Source organism: Bombyx mori, chromosome 1 (assembly GCF_030269925.1).
Source record: "Bombyx mori chromosome 1, ASM3026992v2".
In the NCBI taxonomy this organism is placed as follows: Eukaryota; Metazoa; Arthropoda; class Insecta; order Lepidoptera; family Bombycidae; genus Bombyx; species Bombyx mori.
In genome coordinates this window covers 16,463,488-16,484,740 of record NC_085107.1, presented here as the reverse complement: position 1 = coordinate 16,484,740, position 21,253 = coordinate 16,463,488, and the positions used below count along the sequence as shown (strand labels likewise).

The 21,253-nt window shown below is 41.2% G+C and overlaps 1 protein-coding gene across 3 annotated transcripts in view; it reads right to left on the bottom strand.

Annotated features, from left to right (window-relative positions):
* Window positions 1-21,253, bottom strand: part of LOC101743860 (E3 ubiquitin-protein ligase MYCBP2) — a 153,689-nt gene that overhangs the window by 16,935 nt on the left and 115,501 nt on the right. For 2 of the 3 annotated variants that reach the window (XM_038011328.2, XM_038011346.2), the window contains exons 39-57: window positions 19,929-20,081; window positions 19,625-19,718; window positions 17,924-17,976; window positions 17,680-17,771; window positions 16,663-16,756; window positions 15,321-15,461; window positions 12,206-12,401; window positions 11,500-11,646; window positions 10,510-10,653; window positions 9,588-9,699; window positions 8,763-9,061; window positions 8,011-8,187; window positions 7,042-7,235; window positions 5,873-6,026; window positions 4,788-5,026; window positions 4,168-4,299; window positions 2,164-2,387; window positions 1,037-1,145; window positions 7-237 (exon numbers count right to left, since the gene is read on the bottom strand). In XM_038011328.2, coding sequence (XP_037867256.1) covers window positions 7-237; window positions 1,037-1,145; window positions 2,164-2,387; window positions 4,168-4,299; window positions 4,788-5,026; window positions 5,873-6,026; window positions 7,042-7,235; window positions 8,011-8,187; window positions 8,763-9,061; window positions 9,588-9,699; window positions 10,510-10,653; window positions 11,500-11,646; window positions 12,206-12,401; window positions 15,321-15,461; window positions 16,663-16,756; window positions 17,680-17,771; window positions 17,924-17,976; window positions 19,625-19,718; window positions 19,929-20,081 — 2,985 coding nt within the window. The remainder of the gene's footprint in view (window positions 1-6; window positions 238-1,036; window positions 1,146-2,163; window positions 2,388-4,167; window positions 4,300-4,787; window positions 5,027-5,872; window positions 6,027-7,041; window positions 7,236-8,010; window positions 8,188-8,762; window positions 9,062-9,587; window positions 9,700-10,509; window positions 10,654-11,499; window positions 11,647-12,205; window positions 12,402-15,320; window positions 15,462-16,662; window positions 16,757-17,679; window positions 17,772-17,923; window positions 17,977-19,624; window positions 19,719-19,928; window positions 20,082-21,253) is intronic. The other variant, XM_038011351.2, reaches the window with a different exon arrangement.

Below are 21,253 nucleotides of genomic sequence, written 5' to 3'. Positions count from 1 at the left end.
ACTAACCACAGTGTCCCTTGTGTTATCGATGTGGACGCACACAATGTGCGGGCGATCATCGTGCGAGCCTCCCGGGTAAGAGATTTGTATCCACTTTGCTTTGTTCCTGTCTTCGTCGCCTGATTCCCAGAACGTCTCCGTGCTGCCGTCGGTTAAGGCGCCGGCCATGCCTTGACGTGAAGATACCGTAATATCGCACCAGCCAGTCACGTCGGAAGAGCTCCATACATGATTCTCCTATAATACAGTATAATTTAAGTACCTATTATTAAAGTTTCGATTACCGAACCACACTTACACATGAAATGGACATATCAATCGCCTTGGACTAGCGTAGTGACCCAATCCAAATCTTTGCTCATAAAGCATAAGAAACATATAATCTGTATTATATTCAATACATATATTATTTTGGACGTTTTGACAGTTATATTTCTGCCGTGAAGCAGTAATGCGTTTTGGTTAGAAGAGTGGAGCAGACCTTAGAACTCATGTCTCAAGGTGGGTGGCCGCATTTACGTTGTAAATGACTATGGGCTCCAGTAACTTCTTAAGCACCAGGTGGCCGTGAGCTCGTCCACCCATCAAAGCAATAAAAAATAGCATGATCAATACTCGCAACACACACTAGAAGTGTTTTTCGTCGACATTTGAATATAAAGCTACATTTAGGTTTTGTTCCGCACTGAATGAACTAACTGTGTACCTTGAGGTCTGGCTGGTTTGATTGAGTTTTCATCTTCGCTATAAGAGGATCCCAGGTGTTCAATAAGAGCTAACTATCATTCAAAACCGAAGAAAGTACAAAGGTAATACGGTTACGAGCTTCTATGATGACGAGAAAGTAATAGTAGCTATTAATTAACACCCTGACGGACTGTTACCGTGCAAGATCCTTTGGCTTTAGGATTTTTTGAACGCCGTAACTTACCAGATTCAAGATCACGGTAGAAGCTGTTTCTAATCGCGAAAGAAAACGCTCGAAGTGTTTCTCGTACACTGTCACTAAAGTTACCTTTGTTGAGATGCATTGTACCTTCAAATAGCTATGGAAGCTGTCGTGTATGGCACAATGTGGGCCGTCGTCGTGGACGCCTTCCTCAGAACGAGATAATATCTTGCTGATTACACTGAACACTTGCGATCTTATCCATGCAGCATGAAAAATTCCATCTTATGTTGTTTAATATGAATACGAAATTATTAATGAATATATTAATATATTCTTTTTAATACTATATAAACTATTATATGTATGTATGTATATGTATTATGTCATTGTGTGTATATATTTTGTTTATGTATCGATAATTTAATATAATTTTCATTGCACCTACCACTATTTACTCTGCACTACCTTTGGTTGACTGGTAGAGAATGCCTTAGGCATTAAGTCCTCCAATATAAATTCTACATGAAGTGTAATAAATAAATAAATCGTAGGTGAAGCCGACAAATCTTTCGGCTAGTTTACAAGTAAGCAATGTTGTAAAATTACGTTCAGAGTTTTTTTTTCTGTTGCTTATTTCATTTTACTATGTCTGATGTTGTAGAATCTTTGTCGATATTAATTTGCATTAACATAAGCTAATATATGGGTAAACGGCGCTACCTACTGTCAGTAAGGTGTAACTGCTCCATAGAAATTGTCAATTGACTTTAGAAAAAAATGACATTACGGTCTCAGATCATGTCACGCTGAATCTTAAGAAATACTAAAGTAAGCGTAGCCAATTTTAAGATAATTTTGTTTTTTACTTGAATTTGTTTTTACAGATTTAGTTTTAATACGCAAATACTATTACAATTGTTATTATTTATTAAAACCGCATCGTATTTAGATATTAAATGCTATAGTAATTAGTTTTTTAAGATTGAGTTTAAGGCACATAGGCTCTCACATACTAAAATTATGACGGTGGTGACGTCATCTGCTTCCTTTTTTCTATTGAACAATTATCCAGCCCACATATAATAGATTTCTAATTTCATCATTTCTGATTGGTTAAATACGATTTTAGTTGTTTTATATTTTACGATTGTGAGTAGTTTTAGGCAGGCGAACGTAGGTAATCGCGTACAGCCAAGTCCCCAGTTGAACCCAACAACTCTTCCCAAAAAAATTCGTATAAAATACATGCATGCAGAGCGTTGTCAATATACCTGTGCAAGAAAGCCCGATCGTGGCTGGAGTAGTGGAGCGCCCAGCATCGTATGGCCTGCAGACTCGCGGCACTGGCGTGTGGTAGCGATGGTGCTAAAGTACTGACGGAGCCCAGGAACGAGTGGAAAGCAGCTCGGGCGCCGCGGGCTGCTCGGCCGCCGGGGCAGATGGCGGACGTCGAAGCGGTTGGCGGGACCGTGCGTATCGGCTCTGCTACTGCATTCTGTAAATAAGAAATTCACATGTCGTCTTTTCGCATTAAAAGTGTGCCATTTCCAAAAAAAATCGAAGTTGACTTAATATGCGGAATCATTTGGTATCACCAGTATTTTTCTAATAAATACTGTCAGAAGAGCGTAGTTTAGTTTTAATTTTTTTTTTAGTTTACCTATATTTTGACTACTATTAACAAAATTAATACATAATTTTATCTTACTTTAAAAGACAGATAATGTAACTGGTAAAAAATAAAAAATAAACGTTGCAAAGATGACTACTATTAAAAAGATCACATGTTAAACCGTTAAAACACTCTCCTGTAAAATTAAACAGTTTTAAAGCGAGAAGACGATGTGTCAACAAAAATCGTATATTGAACTATTTATAAAAATACTAGCCGTACTCGCCCGCTTCGCTGAGCATTTAAAATTAACATTATTATTTATTGTCATTATTATTAATTAGGGAGTCCAACGCTCATATAAATATTAGCCTATCCATTAAGTACATGTATTTTCGATATGGATACAATGTTTCAATTACATTACACAATACAATTATACAATCAATCGGATTGATGCCTTCGAAATGTGGTGCTGGAGGAGGATATTGGGTATTCCCTGGACCGCACGCCGCACCAATTTATCCATCCTAGCTCAGTTGAAGATCCGGACTAGACTCTCCACCATTTGCATGCGAAGGATTCTTGAATTCTTTGGCCACATCGCAAGGAAAGACAGTGACAACTTAGAGAAATTGATGGTCACTGGAAAGGTCGAGGGCAAGCGACTAAGAGGCAGGAACCCGACCCGTTGGACGGACCAGATTCGTGCAGCCCTGGATACCACAGTGCACGATGCTCTGCACTCAGCTGCAGATAGGAACAGCTGGCGGTGCACTATAAAAAACAATCTGTCTCAAGGCCATGACCACGACCCTCAGTAATGAGGAAACCGACGCAAGGAGGAGGAGGAGACAATGTTTCAAGTCAATCGGATGCACGGTTCTATAGTTATAACGGAACATCCGTAAAAACCACTGGAGATTTATATACATATTAGTATAGATTACATTTTCAATTTCTATTACTGTGCATTGAGTGCCACTAGAGCTGAAAAGCGTAGGCTTTTTTTTTTCCTACCTATAACCTTGAGAGGCTATTTCAGCGTTACCCTGGCGTCACGCGGCTCAAACCAGGAGGTGTTGCTAACAAGTTGTTGACCTTAACAAGAACAGTACTTAATAGAATCTATCACCGGATCGAAAACGAGACCTACTGAGAAGGGACCCGACGAGAAACTAACTCAGCGGGTTATCTGTGGTTTAATTTACTCGCTGAGCTCTTCGTCGCAAGCGACGGGTTCGACTAGAACAGTGACCGAGATGGCAGCGAAAGTGATATAGCACTTTGGGTGAGAGCGGTCGACAGATCGACTCTTTATTAATGCATATAAAGTGAAAAGCGTCGGAATACCGACTATAGCACAGTTTGGTTATAGGTATTAGGCGATGCCTAATACCGATACGGACGTGTCTAAGCGCACGTATGTATAACATTTTTAATAAATCAGTAACTTTTTTCGTATGAATTTAGCATTAATTGTTGTTTTTTTTTTAAGTTATAGTTCTTTGTAAGGTACTTTTTTACACAAAACTTTTAGCAGTTTCTGCAAGATATGTGAAAATAAACTCAGCACTAAAAGGGTTAAACATTGTGTATTTATATACCTAACAGCAATCACTGCGAACGGTGTTAGTATTTTATCATAAAAACAAAGTTTCACCTCCTTATTATCTTCAACAATGTGCGGTGGTGGTACGATCCTGGCAAACTTTTCCAAAGCTGTACAGAACCACCACATAACATCGTGGGCGCAGATTGGCTGTGTCGCTGAACGAAGCAGCCAATTGAGGGCCTACATTAAACAAAAAAACGTAATTTTTTTCTTTCTTTAAATTGTCACCGAAAGCAATACTTATAATACATCATCATTCTCCTGCATTTCTCCCAGTCACCTGGGGTCGGCGCAACATGTTTTCTCCTTCCATAATCTTCTATCATATACCATTTCTTCGCTCACTCCCCTCTTACCCATATCGTCTTTCCCGCAATCCATCCATTTCTTCTTAGGTCTACCTCTTCCTCTATATCCTTCCACATTCATAGTTAACATTTTCTTACCAACCTCATTTTCATTTCGTCTCATCACATGTCCATACCATCCCAAACGCGCACTTCTCAGCTTCTCTGTCACAGGTGCCACTTTCAGACTTCCTGTAACATATTCATTCCGTATTCTAACCATTCTCGTTACTCCACACATCTATCGCAACATTCGCATCTCTGCTGCATGCAATCGCCTATAATACCAATTTAAAATGCTATTTGCTATAAAAAGCCCACCTCAAACGCGTATTGTCTGACAATGTTAATCCTGACGGCCGCGTCCATTTTCTCTCTGTGAGCGGCCAAATCGCGTTTTGCGAGCACGAAGCTCAGCACCGGCCTTTTCATTATAATGTTGGAGTCTAGTCGAGGGGCTTCAAATGCGGACAAAGGACAGTCCGTGGCACTCCAATCGCCGCAGCTGAGTAGACCCTTCAGCGCCTTGCTCGGTTGCGAGAGCAGTGACAATCCACTACCTGTTTGGTCGTTAGGAATCTATGATATTCAACTTTACTTAGTCTATGTTAAGCTTATCGATATAGAACTAGGAAAATATAGACAGTTGCAGAGTGTATTGTAAGTCAGCATACGGAGGTAACGCTGCCATATCTATTTTTTACAACTAAACAGATTCCACCACAATTGAAAGGTTGCGATTCCAATATATGTATGTACAAAGCATTTGATTTTTATTAATACATTAAAAAATAATTTTAGGCAAAAACGAAAAACACGAAAGTATGAAATATGCTTAAATTTTATTAGTAAAAAACAGTTTTCAGTAAGAACAAATAATTAAAAATAAGTGTTCGTGTAATCGATTTAACGTGAACTTAATAAAAAAAAAAACTTTATATATATATTTAGATCATTAAAATTAAAATTTAATTTCTCATTAGCAATTCTGACGGCGGCAAATATATTGTGCTATCTATATGGGCTCTGGAACTGCTTGACACTGTAATAGATAGGTCGTGGAAGCCTTCAACTTTAACACTAGGAGCCTGCTTAGGGACCCCAGTAACCGTACAACCTAACTCATGCATCAGCCCGCTGAGTTTCTCATCGGATTTTCTCAGCGGGTCGCGATTCTGATCCGGTAGTAGATTCATTCGCGAAGCAGATGCCCTTGAGTTGTTAAGTCTCCTTTGGAGGCGCTCGGGCAGCTGTTAGCAAATTCCACCCCTCCTAGCTGAGCCTTTTCTCGCCCACCTGCCCTGGTGAAACTGTAAAAGCCTCGGGCAACCAGTAATCACTCAAAATTAAAAAGAAAGAAGATAGTTCGTGAGTTCCTCAAGAAAAGTTGATATTTAACAGCGTACCGGTGGCGGTGTCATGCGAATCGCTACGCAACTTGCGAGTGAGCAGAGGTCGGGCGGCTGCCGCGAGGTCTCCTCCGGCTTGTCCCATAGACACAGAACGGTGGACTCGGGGCTGGAAACCAAGGCTGGCCTCCGGAGCGGCGAAATTCGACACCTACAAACGGAAGACATTTTAAAAAATTATGTCGGAAAGGAAAACGTTATTCATGAGAAAGTAACAGCCAATTTAACTTAATAATAGCTAAATGTTTTTAAATTGTCGTATGAAGTGATAATTTTCAATGCCAAATAGGGCATACTCTCATATCATCAATGCTAAATACATTGCGATTAATAATACGGCATCTATGTGCTTAGTGCGAGTTTTTCAAAGTTCTCGATAACGTAAAAGTTAATTCAAATTTGTATGGAGTTGGAACGATTGCCTACGTTTGCCAATAGGGACGCTGTTCCAACTGCATTTAAATTTGAATTAGCTTTTACGCTATCGAGAACGTTAAAATACTCTCACTAATCACCTAGGTCTTAAATTTCCACCGAAATTTCAAGCGCTTATGTACATATATCAAAACTTTGCTAGTCGATTAAAACTACTTTTGCATAATGCAATGCATAAACAATAAAATACTTCATTGTGTTTTCTGTGATATAATAAGAAAACAACATTTAAAGCACTTTATCTCTTTTAAAATTAATATTTTAAACAGTATTATTATACTAAACAAAACTGAATTCTATCTTCACTGAATTACAGACAGGTCAGTGATTCCGTCTAAGAAAAATCTGTTTTAAAAGTAAAGAGTTTTGGAATTTTTATGTCATGTTATCATGTTAATTGAAAATTTATTTGTATGTGTGTTATGGAATAAATAAATGCAATTATTATTATTAAGTGTATTAAACACTGCCTCGCCTGGGAAGACGGCAGGACACACTCTGGCGAGGTGGGCAACAATCGGCCGGAGCGTTAGGGACTATTGGGAGAGAACCCGGCGAACTATACGGGCATTGTCGAGCAAGACTGCTTTTTGCATTTGGGTCACCAGCGACTTTTTGTTGAGACCAGGCCTCTCGAGATGTTTTGAGAGGCTTTATATTATTATTATTATTATTAGTTTTAAAGGTTTGAAACGATAAAGGTTTTTCTTTATATGTGTATTGATACTTACTGTAGGAGCGATGGCAGGGGGTTGCGGACGTCCTAGCGAGTGATACTTGGCGGCGTCGTTGTTGTCGTTCTCTTTAGGCTCAGCGCCGAGTGCTTGTAGGCATTGGAAGGGAGGCGCCGGTTGCCATACGCTCCCCGGCGAAGTCGGGGGGCTTCGACTCAAGTTCTCGCTCCATGGAGACACGCTTAGAGGTTCTGTGTCGTAAAACTCCAATATATTAATTAACCAGAAACTACCTTCTTATGACACTACTAAACAACACGGGTATAGAAACCGAGCATGTGTGAGCTAATCCTTCTTTCGCTACTCTACTTTATATGTATCAGAATACCAATTGAGGACTTTTTGGCGGGAACGCGAGTAGTGAAGTTGTGTGATTTTTTTTACTTTATCTATTTAGTTTCTTCAGGCTGCCATTTGTGAAAGTGCACAAAAGTGGGGAAATGAAACAAAGCCGCTGGACGTAACTTCTCGGGATCCTCCAAAAAGTACACTGAAAAAATCTCAGTAAATGACCACCATTTTACTGATATTATATTTCATCCCATATCATCTCATCTCATTTCATTTAATTTCATCCCAGTCGATCTCAAATGAATCATCTTCATTTCATTTCGTTTCACTGCATAATATCATTTTTCATAAAGATAAGAATATAAATTAAAATAAGATATGACTTAAAGGTCTTAGTTACCAGGTCATAATATCCCTTTTAAAAAAAACCAATTGAGTTGGCTACCATAGAGTATAGTCATACTAGATTCACCGAACGACTAGGTGAGCTCACGGGGCTCTAACCTGGCGTACAGTGATACAAATCCATCTACTCCTACCCTGAGCAGCCTTGTGTTCTATTTTCAAATCTAAGAGTCGTATTTTAATGCGATTTCAGTAAGGCTAATGACGTCATTCACATTCGACAAGACTTGAAGGGTGATTGTACTTAAGAGTATTTTAGCATGAACCAACCTGAATCAGTGAGTGGAGCCAAATCGAGGAGGAACAAAGCGTTCTCTTTCATCACATTGTGATCAATTCCGGGAATCATGTCTAGTCGTTCGGTCGACATGTTCATGGCCGACTTCGACTTGGCTTTTAGAGTTTTCTCTCTGCACCTCTCGCAATAGATGTACCATAGTTCGTATGCTGATGGAAAAAATTCAATTTTACATTAATTGAATGCGAAGTAGGTATTATGAGGATAATAAAAATCTCAACCGCTAATCTCTCACTTACCATCAAACGTACAAGGTAAATATATCGAATGCATGCAACCAAAATAAAGCAGAAAATGATATTCATTGCTACCAAATAATTAACCTCGTTCGTTTCAGAGTGGGTTTTTAGAGATCATTTTTGCCATGCACCATTTGGCTTTGGAGTTTTGATAACTTACGTCAGACTTCTCGTACTACTTCTCGACATTAAACATGAAAATAAGTAATAATAAAACTTTTGCTGGTGGTAGGACCACTTGTGAGTCCGCGCGGGTGGGTACCACCACCCTGCCTATTTCTGCCTTGAAGCAGTAATGCGTTTCGGTTTGAAGGGTGGGGCAGCCGTTGTAACTATACTGAGACCTTAGAACTTATATCTCAAGGTGGGTGGCGCATTTACGCTGTGGATGTCTATGGGCTCCAGTAACCACTTAACACCAAGTGGGCTGTGAGCTCGTCCACCCATCTAAGCAATAAAAAAAGATAAAAAGGGTGACGTCTGACCTTGGGCGAGTTGTCCACACGCCGTGACCGGGGTGTCGGCGGTGGCGGCCTGCGGCTCGGCCTCCCTGTAGGTGCCAGCGCGGTCGTATCCATGCAGCGTGACGGCTCGGCAGCCCGGGTGGGCGTGGCGCATGTGCGCGGCCAGCGGCGGCGGCACGTTCGAGCCCCCGCACAGCTCGCACTGTACTACGTACGGGGTCTTGGTCGTCTGGCGTCGCGCCAGATCCCGTTTGATCCTTAACAAAAGCGGTCGCAATTCCTCTGATTCGGGCTTATCTTGTGGTACTCCCCTCTTGTTCCTTGAATTTTTAATTTTATGACTATACTATCTGTACCCGTCCGCTTCGCAGGGCATTTAAAATTAACATTATTATTTCTCACCCCCACAAAGATTCGCATCATTAACGCTCCCCCAACTGGTGTAGGGAGTCCAACACTCATATAAATATTAGCCTATCCATTAAGTACAAGTATTTTCTACCAAGTTTCAAGTCAATCGGATGCATGGTTGAATAGTTATAACGGAGCATCCGTAAAAACCACTGTAGATTTATATATTAAGTATAGATATGTTATTTACTGATATAGTTTTTTTTAAGCTGAGCAGTGATTTTAAATATACCCCTATTACTAACGTTTAGAAAGTTACACTGATGGTAGAGCGTCTTGTGAGCCAACACGGATAGGTCCTACCACCGTACCTACTTCCACCGTGAAGCAGTAACGCGTTTCGGTTTGAAGGTTTGGGCACAAGTTGTACTGTAAAAATTGAGACTTAGAACCAATGCCATTGACTCGATCCAAATAAAAATAGCTGTAACTTACTTCTCGGTGGTGGCAGATAGTTGATCTGCATCGTAGAGAGCGTCCCACAGAGCCACCAGAGCGCGCAATGCGGGAGGCAACACATTCACTACAGCCGGAGGGGGAACTGGATCTAAGATAAAATTATATCAATAAACAATTAATGCTTAACATTAAATTCACATATTAATACGCAAGTTCAGGACGTCTCTAAGAAAAACGGTCTTAATTTTAGATCTCACCTGACCAAATAAAGTCACTTTTATTAAGTAAAGTTTTAATAAAGTTTTTTACTGGTGGTAGCACCTCTTGTGAGTCCGCACGGGTAGGTACCACCGCCCCGCCTATTTCTGCCCTGAAGCAGTAATGCGTTTCGGTTTGAAGAATGGGGCAGCCGTTGTAACTATACTGAGACTGAGAAGGATTAGAACTTATATCTCAATGTGTGTGATTCACTTACGTTGTAAATGTCTATGGGCTCCAGTAACCACCTAACACCAGGTGGGCTGTGAGCTCGGCCCCAAATCAAAGATATAAAAAACCCAAGAACTAATACTTACTTGTAAGAACAGCGGTGTAACTCAAAAGTTTCTTATGGTCGAGGTTTTGAGCAATTGTTTTCTGTCTCTCAATATTAATAAAACGAATCTGAAGTTTTACTTGACAAAGAACGCAATTAAATAAAATAGGTATATTGAAGACATAGCTTAAATCGACTGATTTAATTCTTTGGGAATTGAAACGAGGTATTCTATCCCTTCCGTCTCACCCCTCAAAGCGCGTTTTGGTTCAGAACTTGCATAATCCACAATGACGTTGACGTCACTAATCAATAACAAGATATCCCGCATAAAAATTCAACAATTTCTTAAATTCTTTTGAGTTATTAATATATTTTTAATTGTACATATTTATCTATTTTTAAATACATAATTTAACTTACCCGTTGAAGTGCTGCATTGCGGTTGCATATAATCTTCATTCATTTGGACGTCCACATCAGCTTTTCGGGCTCGACTCTCGCTAGCTTCGATTCCGGAGCGAGTTAATGTCTCCAAAGTCGAGGGATTTATGTTGAGGTACTGCCCTATTATGAAAACAAATTCAATATTGAATGTATCATAATATATTTGAAGAAAACAAAACCGATATTTTTTTAAATTAATTTGTAATAACCATATACAAAAGTAAAATTGAAAAAGCGCTCTGTGACCTGGTAATTCGGACAACAAGAACCACTATATTGCATATCTATATTGTGATCTTTGACACTATAAAATGATATTCATTGTTAGGTAACACATAGTAGAAAAAGGGTAGATTCTTGGCTGTTTCTTTTTTATTTTTTATTATTGAAGGGTTACTGGTGGCCCTGAGGCCTTTCCAGTTTTACCAGGACAGATGGGCGAGCAAAGGCTCAACCAGGAGGGGTGGGATTTGCTAACAGCTGCCCGAGCGCCTGCGAAGGAGACCTAACAGCTCAAGAGCAGCTGCTTCGCGAATGAATCTACTACCGGATCGGAATCGCGACCCGCTGACAAGATCTGGCGAGAAACTCAGCAAGCCGATACATGGGTTAGGTTGCACGATAAACCCTTTGCCGAGTTCGACGATTATGGTTTCCGGGGTCCCTAAGCCGGCTCCTAGTGTTAGAGCTGAAGATGTCTAATACAACGGTTACTTAGCCGTATCCCTGGCAGTGTGATGTATGGCACATGTGCGATAGTGCCCAGCAATGCCGTGGATAAGATAACCAAACGCTTTCATATGCGATTTCAAAAAACTAAACAAGTCATAGCATGATTGATCTGTCACGAAATAGTATTGAGTGAAAATATGAAGTATTTTGATGAGAAAATTTCCCTACCGCGGCATACATATGCACAAATATTGAGAAAAGTAATCCATAATTTCAATAGAATCGAATGCTTACCCGCGTTGGAGACTTCAACGGAGTGCCTCTGGTTACGAGCCAGGCTGAAATCGTGAGACGATCGCGTCACCACACGTGTCCCTTGCTTCGGCAGCTGCGGGTGGAACTTTAAAAATGCCGCGCATGCTATTGCGTCATGTACGATACCTGAAAATACCCAAATGAATTAAAATGAGAAGAATAATTTAGCGATAGAGGGATGCCGGGTTCTTGGTGTTGCCGAGAGAGGAATTCAATAATGTCAGTAGTCTTACAACTCTGGTGTTAATTTAAGAGCCCACTATCAATTGGCAACTGACGCCCCTCATTACTGGACCAAGGGTCGTCGGCACGAAAACATTCGTGTGACGAACAGAATGGTTATACGTATATACTCGTATATACACATATGAGTCTCACGTTCCCCTTGCACAGAATAGGCTACATTAGAGGATGATTGTGTATCATTTGTCCCAGAAAATATCCGACTAAAAAGTTGGTGTTGCAAACGGTACTTGTAATAGCCGCATGCGAACAGAATACCAGTTCTGAATCGTTAGTAATTCATTCCCTATCGATCACCGTTTTATCGAGATTGAACCGATGATTCCCAGTTACAAGACCGAAACGAGCTTTAGAGGTCCCTTGCAGCCACACAAAGAAAGTGTATGCGTTAGTTAACAAATTTATTAGGTATCCAAATAATAGGTAACCAAAACAAACCCACCTTCGTGCCATAAAAGTGCTGCGAAAATACATCGAAGAGTTTCGGCCTGCGCCGGGCTGAGTGCGTGCTTCTTCGGCGGTGGGGGGGCGGGCACGGAGCGAGACGGCGGCGGGGGCGGGGGGCTGGCGCGTCGATACGGACGAGACCGCGCCGGTGTTCGCTCGCGAGGCACCGGCATTGGACTGACACGACCATCCTAAATACATTATTAAAGACTTCGGTAAACAAAACGCGTACTTAGCGCTGCGTTTTAACGTCGCGCTCTTTTCATGTCACATAAATTATAGATGAGCCTAAAGGCTTCGTCAAACAGACCGCGTAATTAGCGCGCGTCAGAGCGCTAAACTGACACCGCGCTATGACGCCGAGATGTGTTGTACTACTATGGTAACATACCGTCAAACAGAGCCCCAGCGCTATAAGTACGCAACGCTCTGTCGCGGCGTTAGGACGCTTTGACGTCAGGCGTTGTAATTTTATACAAATTTCATTTAGCGTCCGAGTTAATGTGTTTAAAATTCTGGATAATGCCCAAAAAATTTATAGAATTAGTTAGAAAATACTCATGCTTATACAATGCCACATCTGAATCACTCAAAATCTTAATACTTTTAAAGTTTCACACTGCTATCGAAAGGCACTATGATTTGGCGAATGCGTTGCGTCAAGGAGCGTTGGACCCATCTAGTCAAATTTGTGTGACATGAAAAGAGCGCGACGTTAAAACGCAGTGCTAAGTACGCGTTATAGCGTCGAGTTTTAACGTAAAAGTATTAAGATGTCGAGTGATTCAGATGTGGCATTGTATAAGCATGGGTATTTTCTTCCTAATTCTATAAATTTTTCGGGCTTTATCCAGTATTTTAATACACATTCACTCGGATTCACATGTGTGATAGTTTATACAAAATGTACGTCAAGCACGAAAATCTATCTAGTTCCTAATGTAAATGTATCGAGTCCTAGATACGAAAACGGAGTATTATATTAGATGGTAGAACTAGATAGCCAGCCTTCGAGATTTACGTTACTTCGTGATGCTGAAACTAATTATTTTTACGGACGGTAGGGGCGCTGTTGAAAATTTTTTTATTTTTTTTTTATTGCCCTTGTAGGCAGACGATCATACAGCCCACCTGATGGTGAGTGGTTACCGTCGCCCATGGACTTCAGAAATGCCAGGGACAGAGCCAAGCCGCTGCCTACCGCTTAATACTCTCCACAAGCCTCGTTTGAAGAAGGACATGTCATAGCGCTCGGGAAACACCGTGGAGGGGAGCTCATTCCATAGCCGGATGGTACGTGGCAAAAAAGACCTCTGGAAACGCACTGTGGATGACCGCAGTGGCTCCAGGTAGTATGGATGAACTCTACTCCGGTGGCGGGCGGTGCGATGGTAAAAACGAGATGCCGGTATCATCTCGAACAATTCCTCAGAGCACTCCCCATGGAACATACGGTACAAAATACAGAGGGAACCGAAGTCCCTCCGCAGACCCAGAGGTTCCAAACGATCCGTGAGACCGGGATTATCGACAATCCGAACGGCCCTTCTCTGTATGGAGTCAAATGGAAGAAGCTGGTATTTGGGAGCCCCGGCCCAGAGATGGGAGCAGTACTCCACGCGAGGCCGGACTTGTGCTTTATAAAGCAAAAGCCTTTGTCCAGGCGTGAAGTACCGCTTCGCTCTGTTGAGGACTCCCAGCATTTTGGACGCCAACTTGGCTTTGCCTTCCAAATGACTTTTTTTTTTATGATTGAAAGTTTACTGGTGGCCCGAAGGCCTTTCCAGTTTCACCAGGACAGGTGGGCGAGCAAAGGCTCAGCCAAGAGGGGTGGGATTTGCTAACAACTGCCCGAGCGCCGACCTAACAACTCAAGAGTAATTGTTTCGCGAATGAATCTACTACCGGATCGGAATCGCGACCCGCTGAGAAGATCCGGCGAGAAACTCAGCGGGCTGATGCATGGGTTAGGTTGCACGTCGACCTCTTTGTCGAGTTCGACGAGTACGGTTACCGGGGTCCCTAAGCCTGCCCCTAGTATTAGAGCTGAAGGCATCTAATGCAAAGGTCTGATGGATCCGTAAGGACGTGTCTAGGGCGTCGACGGTGACTGGCTCCTGCATGATCAGGATTCGGGGAGTAGTCAGCGGCGGCAACGATAAGGCGATTATCATGACGCATAGCCTTATCGAAGTATCGTTCCGACGCTGACTTCATGTATTTCCGAATTAATTCGAGGCCCAGGTCGTCGTGTAGGTCAACGTTCCTCACGAACCACGGAGCCCCGACGGCTAACCTGCAAAAGCGGGATTGTAGGGATTGGAGGGTGTCTATGTGTGTGCGGGCCGCGTGAGCGAACACCACACTCGCGTAAGTCATGACGGGCCTTATGCAAGTTTTGTAAAGTGTCACCTTGTTCCGAAGGGACATTTTACTCCGCTTACATATCATGGGGTAGAGTCTACCGAGAATAAACGCGGCACGGTCACGGACTGATTTTATATGCGGGCGGAATGTCATCGATGCATCCAGGTTAACGCCCAGGTACTTGACCTTCCTGGCCCAGGGTATGGGTTGTCTAAAGAGAGTAATCGGGGGTGTGAGATTCCTCCTCCTAATCCGGGAGGAAATCCGTATGGAGCTTCCCCTCTGAAATAGCACCGCAGTACTTTTCGCTGGGTTGATGTCTATGCGCCATTTTCGGAACCACTGTCCTAGGGCTAGGGCTGCGCTCCAAATGACTCCGAAACTGGACATCGCTCGAAATGTCGACCCCAAGTATCCCAATACTCTCGGAAGGTTGCAGGGATACTCCTTGGAATTGCGGCGCCATGACAAAGGGGTCCTTCTTCGCAGTGAACGCGCAAACTTGTGTCTTTAACGGGTTATTGGTAACATTTGGAGACTCGCCCCAGAGAGTTCTCCACTTCAGACACAAGTTTTGATCGTCTCTCTTGCACCACGCTCCGAGAAAGACTCTGAATCCTATACATTTTTTCTCGACAGCGATCCGAATACGCTTTCGATGGTCATTCGTGCTCACCCCTTAGGAGTCTCCCCAGAATACATGAAAATGAGACTACGAATTTTGTAATCGACCTCCTTCTCACCTTCGGTCCGGTCGCGAACAAATGCACTGGAACCAGCATATCGTCAACGCTCTCCGGTGAAGTCTGTGTGCCGGCTTGTGCCATGCGACTGCCGCAGCGCTTGTCTTGCTCAGAGTCATCGCCATCCGGTTCGATGTCCGTCTAAAATTATATAATACTAGCTGTACCCGTCCCCTTCGCTGGGCATTTAAAATTAACATTATTATTTCTCACCCCCACAAAGATTCTCATCATTAACGCTCCCCCAACTGGTGTAGGGAGTCCAACACTCATATAAGTATTAGCCTATCCATTAAGTACATGTATTTTCTACATGGATACCAAGTTCAAAGTTAATCGGATGCATGGTTCAGTAGTTATAACGGAACATCCGTAAAAACCACTGTAGATTTATATATTACTATAGATATCACCCGGTCTTATTTCACTATAGACCCTATTGACTCACTCAATAAACATTCATATGAGAACGCTTTCCATTGGTCGTTATTAAGTTCGATTTAAATTTCAAATCTCCAACTTCCGACGTCGTAGCAAAGGACACTGGTTTTTATTTATTTACCTAATTAACGTCAATTGTATTATTCGGCTTTCGTGAATCGTAAACTACTATGTTATGTTATGACTACCTTTACGGCTAAATATCCCATTTATGGAACTACCGTCTAATTGTGGATAGATAATAAAGGTAAAAACGTCGAAGAATTACGCGTCGCTCCCGAAAATTGCAAATAATTATCCAAATGCCAGTACAATAAGATTATAAATTAAATTTATTAACAGAACAATTAACAATGTCTAAGCGCAAGTTTCATCTAAATGGGTCTAGTTTTTCTTTGATTTTGAACGGTCAAACATTTTTTAGAGTTCATCCATACTACCTGGAGCCACTGCGTTCATCCACAGTGCGTTTCCAGAGATATTTTTTGCCACGTACCATCCGGCTTTAGAATGAGCTCCACGGTGTTTCCCGAGCCCTATGACATTTCCTTCTTCAAACGAGGCTTATGGAGAGTTCTTAAAAGTAGGCAGCGAATTGGCTCTGCCCCTGACATTGATGAAGTCCATGGGCGACGGTAACTACTCAACATCAGGTGAGCCGCATGCTCGTCTGCCTACAAGGGCAATAAAAATAAATAAATAATAATAATAGTTTAGTCAAACGCGAAATTAAAACATAAAAATTGTATTAATTATTATATGTAATGTCACGTTTTCATCCATACATAGATTCAGGGGGATGTTTACAGTATTATGTTCAAATGTGCCGTTGAATTTGTCCATGTGTTACAATGAAAATTTCTTTAGTAGGGCAAATTTTGGTAGGGCATTCGTAATTTACCTCGAGTATGGTATCAACATCTCTGAAGTTGTCGCTCGATCTCTTACTGGGGGGGCACCAGTCGTCATTATTTCCATTGCTGCGACGCTGAATACTGTTATTCAAACAACAAACATTTAGCCTCCATGGAAACTGTGCAATTGAATTCAAGCACTTTGAGCTCATCTCTCGAGATGATCGACAGCATTCACGTTGTTGATATCCATGGCAACCACTAAACGCTAAGTCGACTTTGAACACTTTCATCTGTCTATGTAGAATAAAAAAATAATTAAATTCAATCGTAAAGGACTTAGAATACCGATACTGGTTAGTGCATTCATTACTATAATATATACCAGCTGTTTATTATAAGAGTTAATTACTTATATTCAGTTGAATAAAAAAATAATTGAAAAAGTATGTATGTTAAAAATAAAAGATTCCGATTTCAAGGCTGTATGTTCTGTTTCATGAAATCATACATAATATATTAAAAAAATAAAAATATCTCAAATTTCTGAAATTTAGATATGACCGAATTACCAACTCTCTAGTACTCTAGTTTAGATGTGAGTGGGATAATGATACCTTACTTTATTTAGTTTTCATTTCGCCGTACCTCCAGTGGTCACATAAATTAATTAATTTGGGGAATTCAATTTTTATTCCACGATGAACGTCATTGGTGAACGAGTGTTTTTTTTTTTTTTGGAAAAAAAATTGTATTTGTCTGCGGGATTTGAACACTGGCACTGTCACTCGGTGTGATAACATCGGCTATCTTATGCTATAGGCCACGGGGATAACTTTGTTGTTATTGATTGGCTGTGCCGCGAAACATCATGCTTCCGTACTACTATACTATTCTATGCTATATATAATATTATGATATAGTATCCCTATATTATCTGCGTTTAACACATTTTTTTGTGCATAGGTATACAGGTATACGGCAATACCCTTCCTAATAATGATATTTAAGTCTACATCGATTTTCGTTCCTCGTGCACAAATACAATAATATTATTATCTTACGCCGATGACGGTGAGGAACAGAGATCTTCGCGACTTTGATTTCTTTTACAAAGCTCCATGGCCTGTGCGATGGCACTTGACCCGCTGTCACTCTGCAATATAAGATATGTTAATTCATCTCACCACCTCAAGCCCACCAATAATATAACGGCAATCACTGACCACAAAAAGATTAATTTTAATACAATTAAAATCAATGCATCGAGCGCAATAAAGAAGCCATTACTAAATATTTCATACTTACATCGTCGTTTAGTTCAGTTAGAGGGAGTCTGTGATCGATCCCGCTGGGGCCATCTAGGGAGACACATATATTTGTATTTTAATCATAATTCATGCGAAAAACTTGACAAACATGTTCGACTCTCAATGACTTTTCTTATGAGCTTACCATCGCTGCCGGTAACGGCACGGTATAAGTTTTTCCTGCGGCCATACTCATTTTAGTGCTGAAGTGTCAACTACAAAACAAATAGGCGTGGCGGACAACTGTTTAAATATAAATGACAATATTGATAGGTAAACAGTGGGAAAGACGAAATCTCAGTCTTATTAGCATAATCACTATCTTATTATTCTAATTATTACTCTCACCAATACATCACTAAGATACAAAATGTTTCAACTAGAATACAGAAACTAAAATGATAATGGACAGGACATACAATAAGAGGCATCGAAAAATGGAACAAATACATACTTTTTTGAGATAGAAAAAGGAAACGAGGCAGATCGATTCGAAGGTGGGCAGACGAGATAAAGACGATAGCAGGAAAACTATAGACAAGGAAAGCTCTAAACCAAGTAGAGTGGAAACAAACGGAGGAGGCCTACAGACGAAGTTGTCGATGTCCTCGACTCAGCAGAGTCGTTAAGTTTATTAATTGTAAATATATTTTTTGCGTCTGAAGAAAGGCTTTCATTATTTTTGTTATTATTTATTATTCAAATCGGAACTGATGAGTACTTTGCAGAAAAACATGAAAAGCCCCCCACTGGGACACATAATACGCTATTTAGTCCTGCCACTAAAAATTGACGCAATAAACGTTATTCCTTCCTACGACTAACACGCATTAATGTTCTAAGTCTCAATCCGATCCCAATATTAACCAATTATTAATTTACTCTCAGAAAAGCTTACCGACTACTTGAGCGTTAGTGGTAACGTATAGTATCAGAGGCAGTCAGGACATGTGACCTCTAATTCTTTTTTTTATTTTTATTACTAACTCCTCAAGATACTTTAACAACTTTATCAACTTCCGTAATCTTTCCTGGGATCATACTGGTATGATTGGCAGTGGGAAGGCGAAGGGCCATAACGCTGCGAGTCAAATTAAACTACAACACGGTTGAGGTTCAATCATGTCACATCCTCACTTAGCGAGTTAAGAACGAAGCAGACGATAGTTATTGGTTGCGCGCGGGAGTAGTAATAGTATGCGTAGTGAATTATTGGGAATGCACCACCTTTGGAGTTTGTTAGTTACTAATTACCGCGAGTTTCCAAAGCGTGGTTCTAAGTTCCGGTCGATTACGCTTCACCGCTAGCTGCGTAGATGGTGGCACATTATGTAGTGGATGTGCTTACAAAAAACTATATGAGCTTTGTCACCCCCCCGCCAGCCGCGTGCTACCACAGTCACTGGCAGGGTCTACAGGTCAGTGCTAGTTCCTTTAATTTATGGCCATTTTATTGCTACTTCCGTGTGATCATTCGCCCGCCCGCTCGTTTATATGTATTTAGTTTAGTTACTAGCTTTTTGTTTACCGCGAGTTTTACCGCTCCGCCAATCATAAGTGACGAAAATTTGTCACATACCGCTTAGAACGGCTATTTACGTGCCTTTCTACCCCCGCTTTATATGCTCCCACCGCAGGAGGGCTATTTACACGCCCTCTTGCCACCCCAGCTATTGAAATTTTAATTGGCTTCGAGTACCTGCTGCAGCCCCCTCGCAGTCTTCATCCTGACTCCACGAGAGCGTTTCGTCTCTCATCTCACCTGCGCCCCTCCAGCCACCTTCCTCTTCTTCCTGTTCCCACACAAAAACGCAAAACCTTTACATAAACGTCTCATTGGGAATCCAACAAAAGTAAGTTTATTTAAAGAGAGAGAACATGTACATTGTTACATGTTTTTTAATACGTTCTATTGTTTCGCACGAACAATTTTACCATTAAAATTCCTTTTATTTTTGTTTTGTTTGAAAATAGCTCTTATCTACAGATGAAAAATTTATAACCGGTATGGGACTACTAGGCTCAACTGGCTCCAGCAAAATTCGGTCGAGATGTCTGTTGTGCTGGAGACACCAGGCCACGCCCGAACTTTCCTCGGCATATAGATTCGCGCAATCCAAACTCAAACGTACCCACGTTCCATCTTTGTTCACAACCTAAAAACAAATAAGTAATTTATTATAATGAATTTCGTATCCGATCAGAGCGAACCATTCCCAAAAACCAAGACACGTGGCGGTGGTGGTCAAATATTGAACGGAAATCAAGGAGTCGTGTGGCGTGCAGAGAGCCGTCGTCCGCCAGCTTTCGAATTCGCGGGTAAGTAATTCACTAATTTAAAATTTAATTGACTGTATTAATATTTAAAATATAATATTTATTTTAGAGTGCCATGGATCACCAGAAATGTCTACGTTTTCTGGCACAGTTACACTCTGACAAGGGTCATGGCGCTAAGCTATGGCAGTTTGCATTGGAGCAATACTACCAGGTAGGTTTTCATTTTCGCAAGAGGGCAATTCGAGCTATCTACAACTTTTTTTTCTTATCCTAAAATCCGTGATAATCTGATCAAGTTCAATTGAATTAAAATCATAATAAGTGGATCGTAAAATCGTAATAATATATTATTGTTTTTAACACAAATATGTGATTTCCACGATTTTATTATACGATGCTACTCCTTCATCGTGAGAGATGCTTGCGAGCATATTATTATATGTACATAATATGTATATACCATCATCTCACATCTATCATCTGTTCTGAATTAGAGTTCATCTCTAGTATCTGGAACATCTACATTTCTATAGTACAGCTCACAAGATTACGATACGATTTTTTCCTGTACTATGCGGCTTAAGTTTGAGCCGCGGAGAACTACCCTCGATAGCGTTTCGAATACTATGACATTCCCTTCTTTAAACAAAATCTTACATCTTTAAACAATATCCTGAGCAAAACAGCCAATGGATTGTTTGTGCTCCTGGTATTGCTGTATTTTTTTTTTGTGATTGATGGATTGTGGCCCTGAAGCCTTTCCAGTTTTACCAGAACAGGTAAGCGAGCAAAGGCTCAGCCAGGAGGGGTGGGATTTGCTAACAGCTGCCCGAGCGCCTCCGAAGGGGACCTAACAACTCAAGAGGAGCTGCTTCGCGAATGAATCTACCACCGGATCGGAATCGCGACCCGCTCAAAAGATCCGGCGAGAAACTCAACGGGCTGATGCATGGGTTAGGTTGCCGTTTGTTGCATTGGGTTAGGTTACCGAGGTCCCTAAGCCTGTGTTAGAGCTGAAGGCATCTAATGCAAGAGTTACTGGATCTGG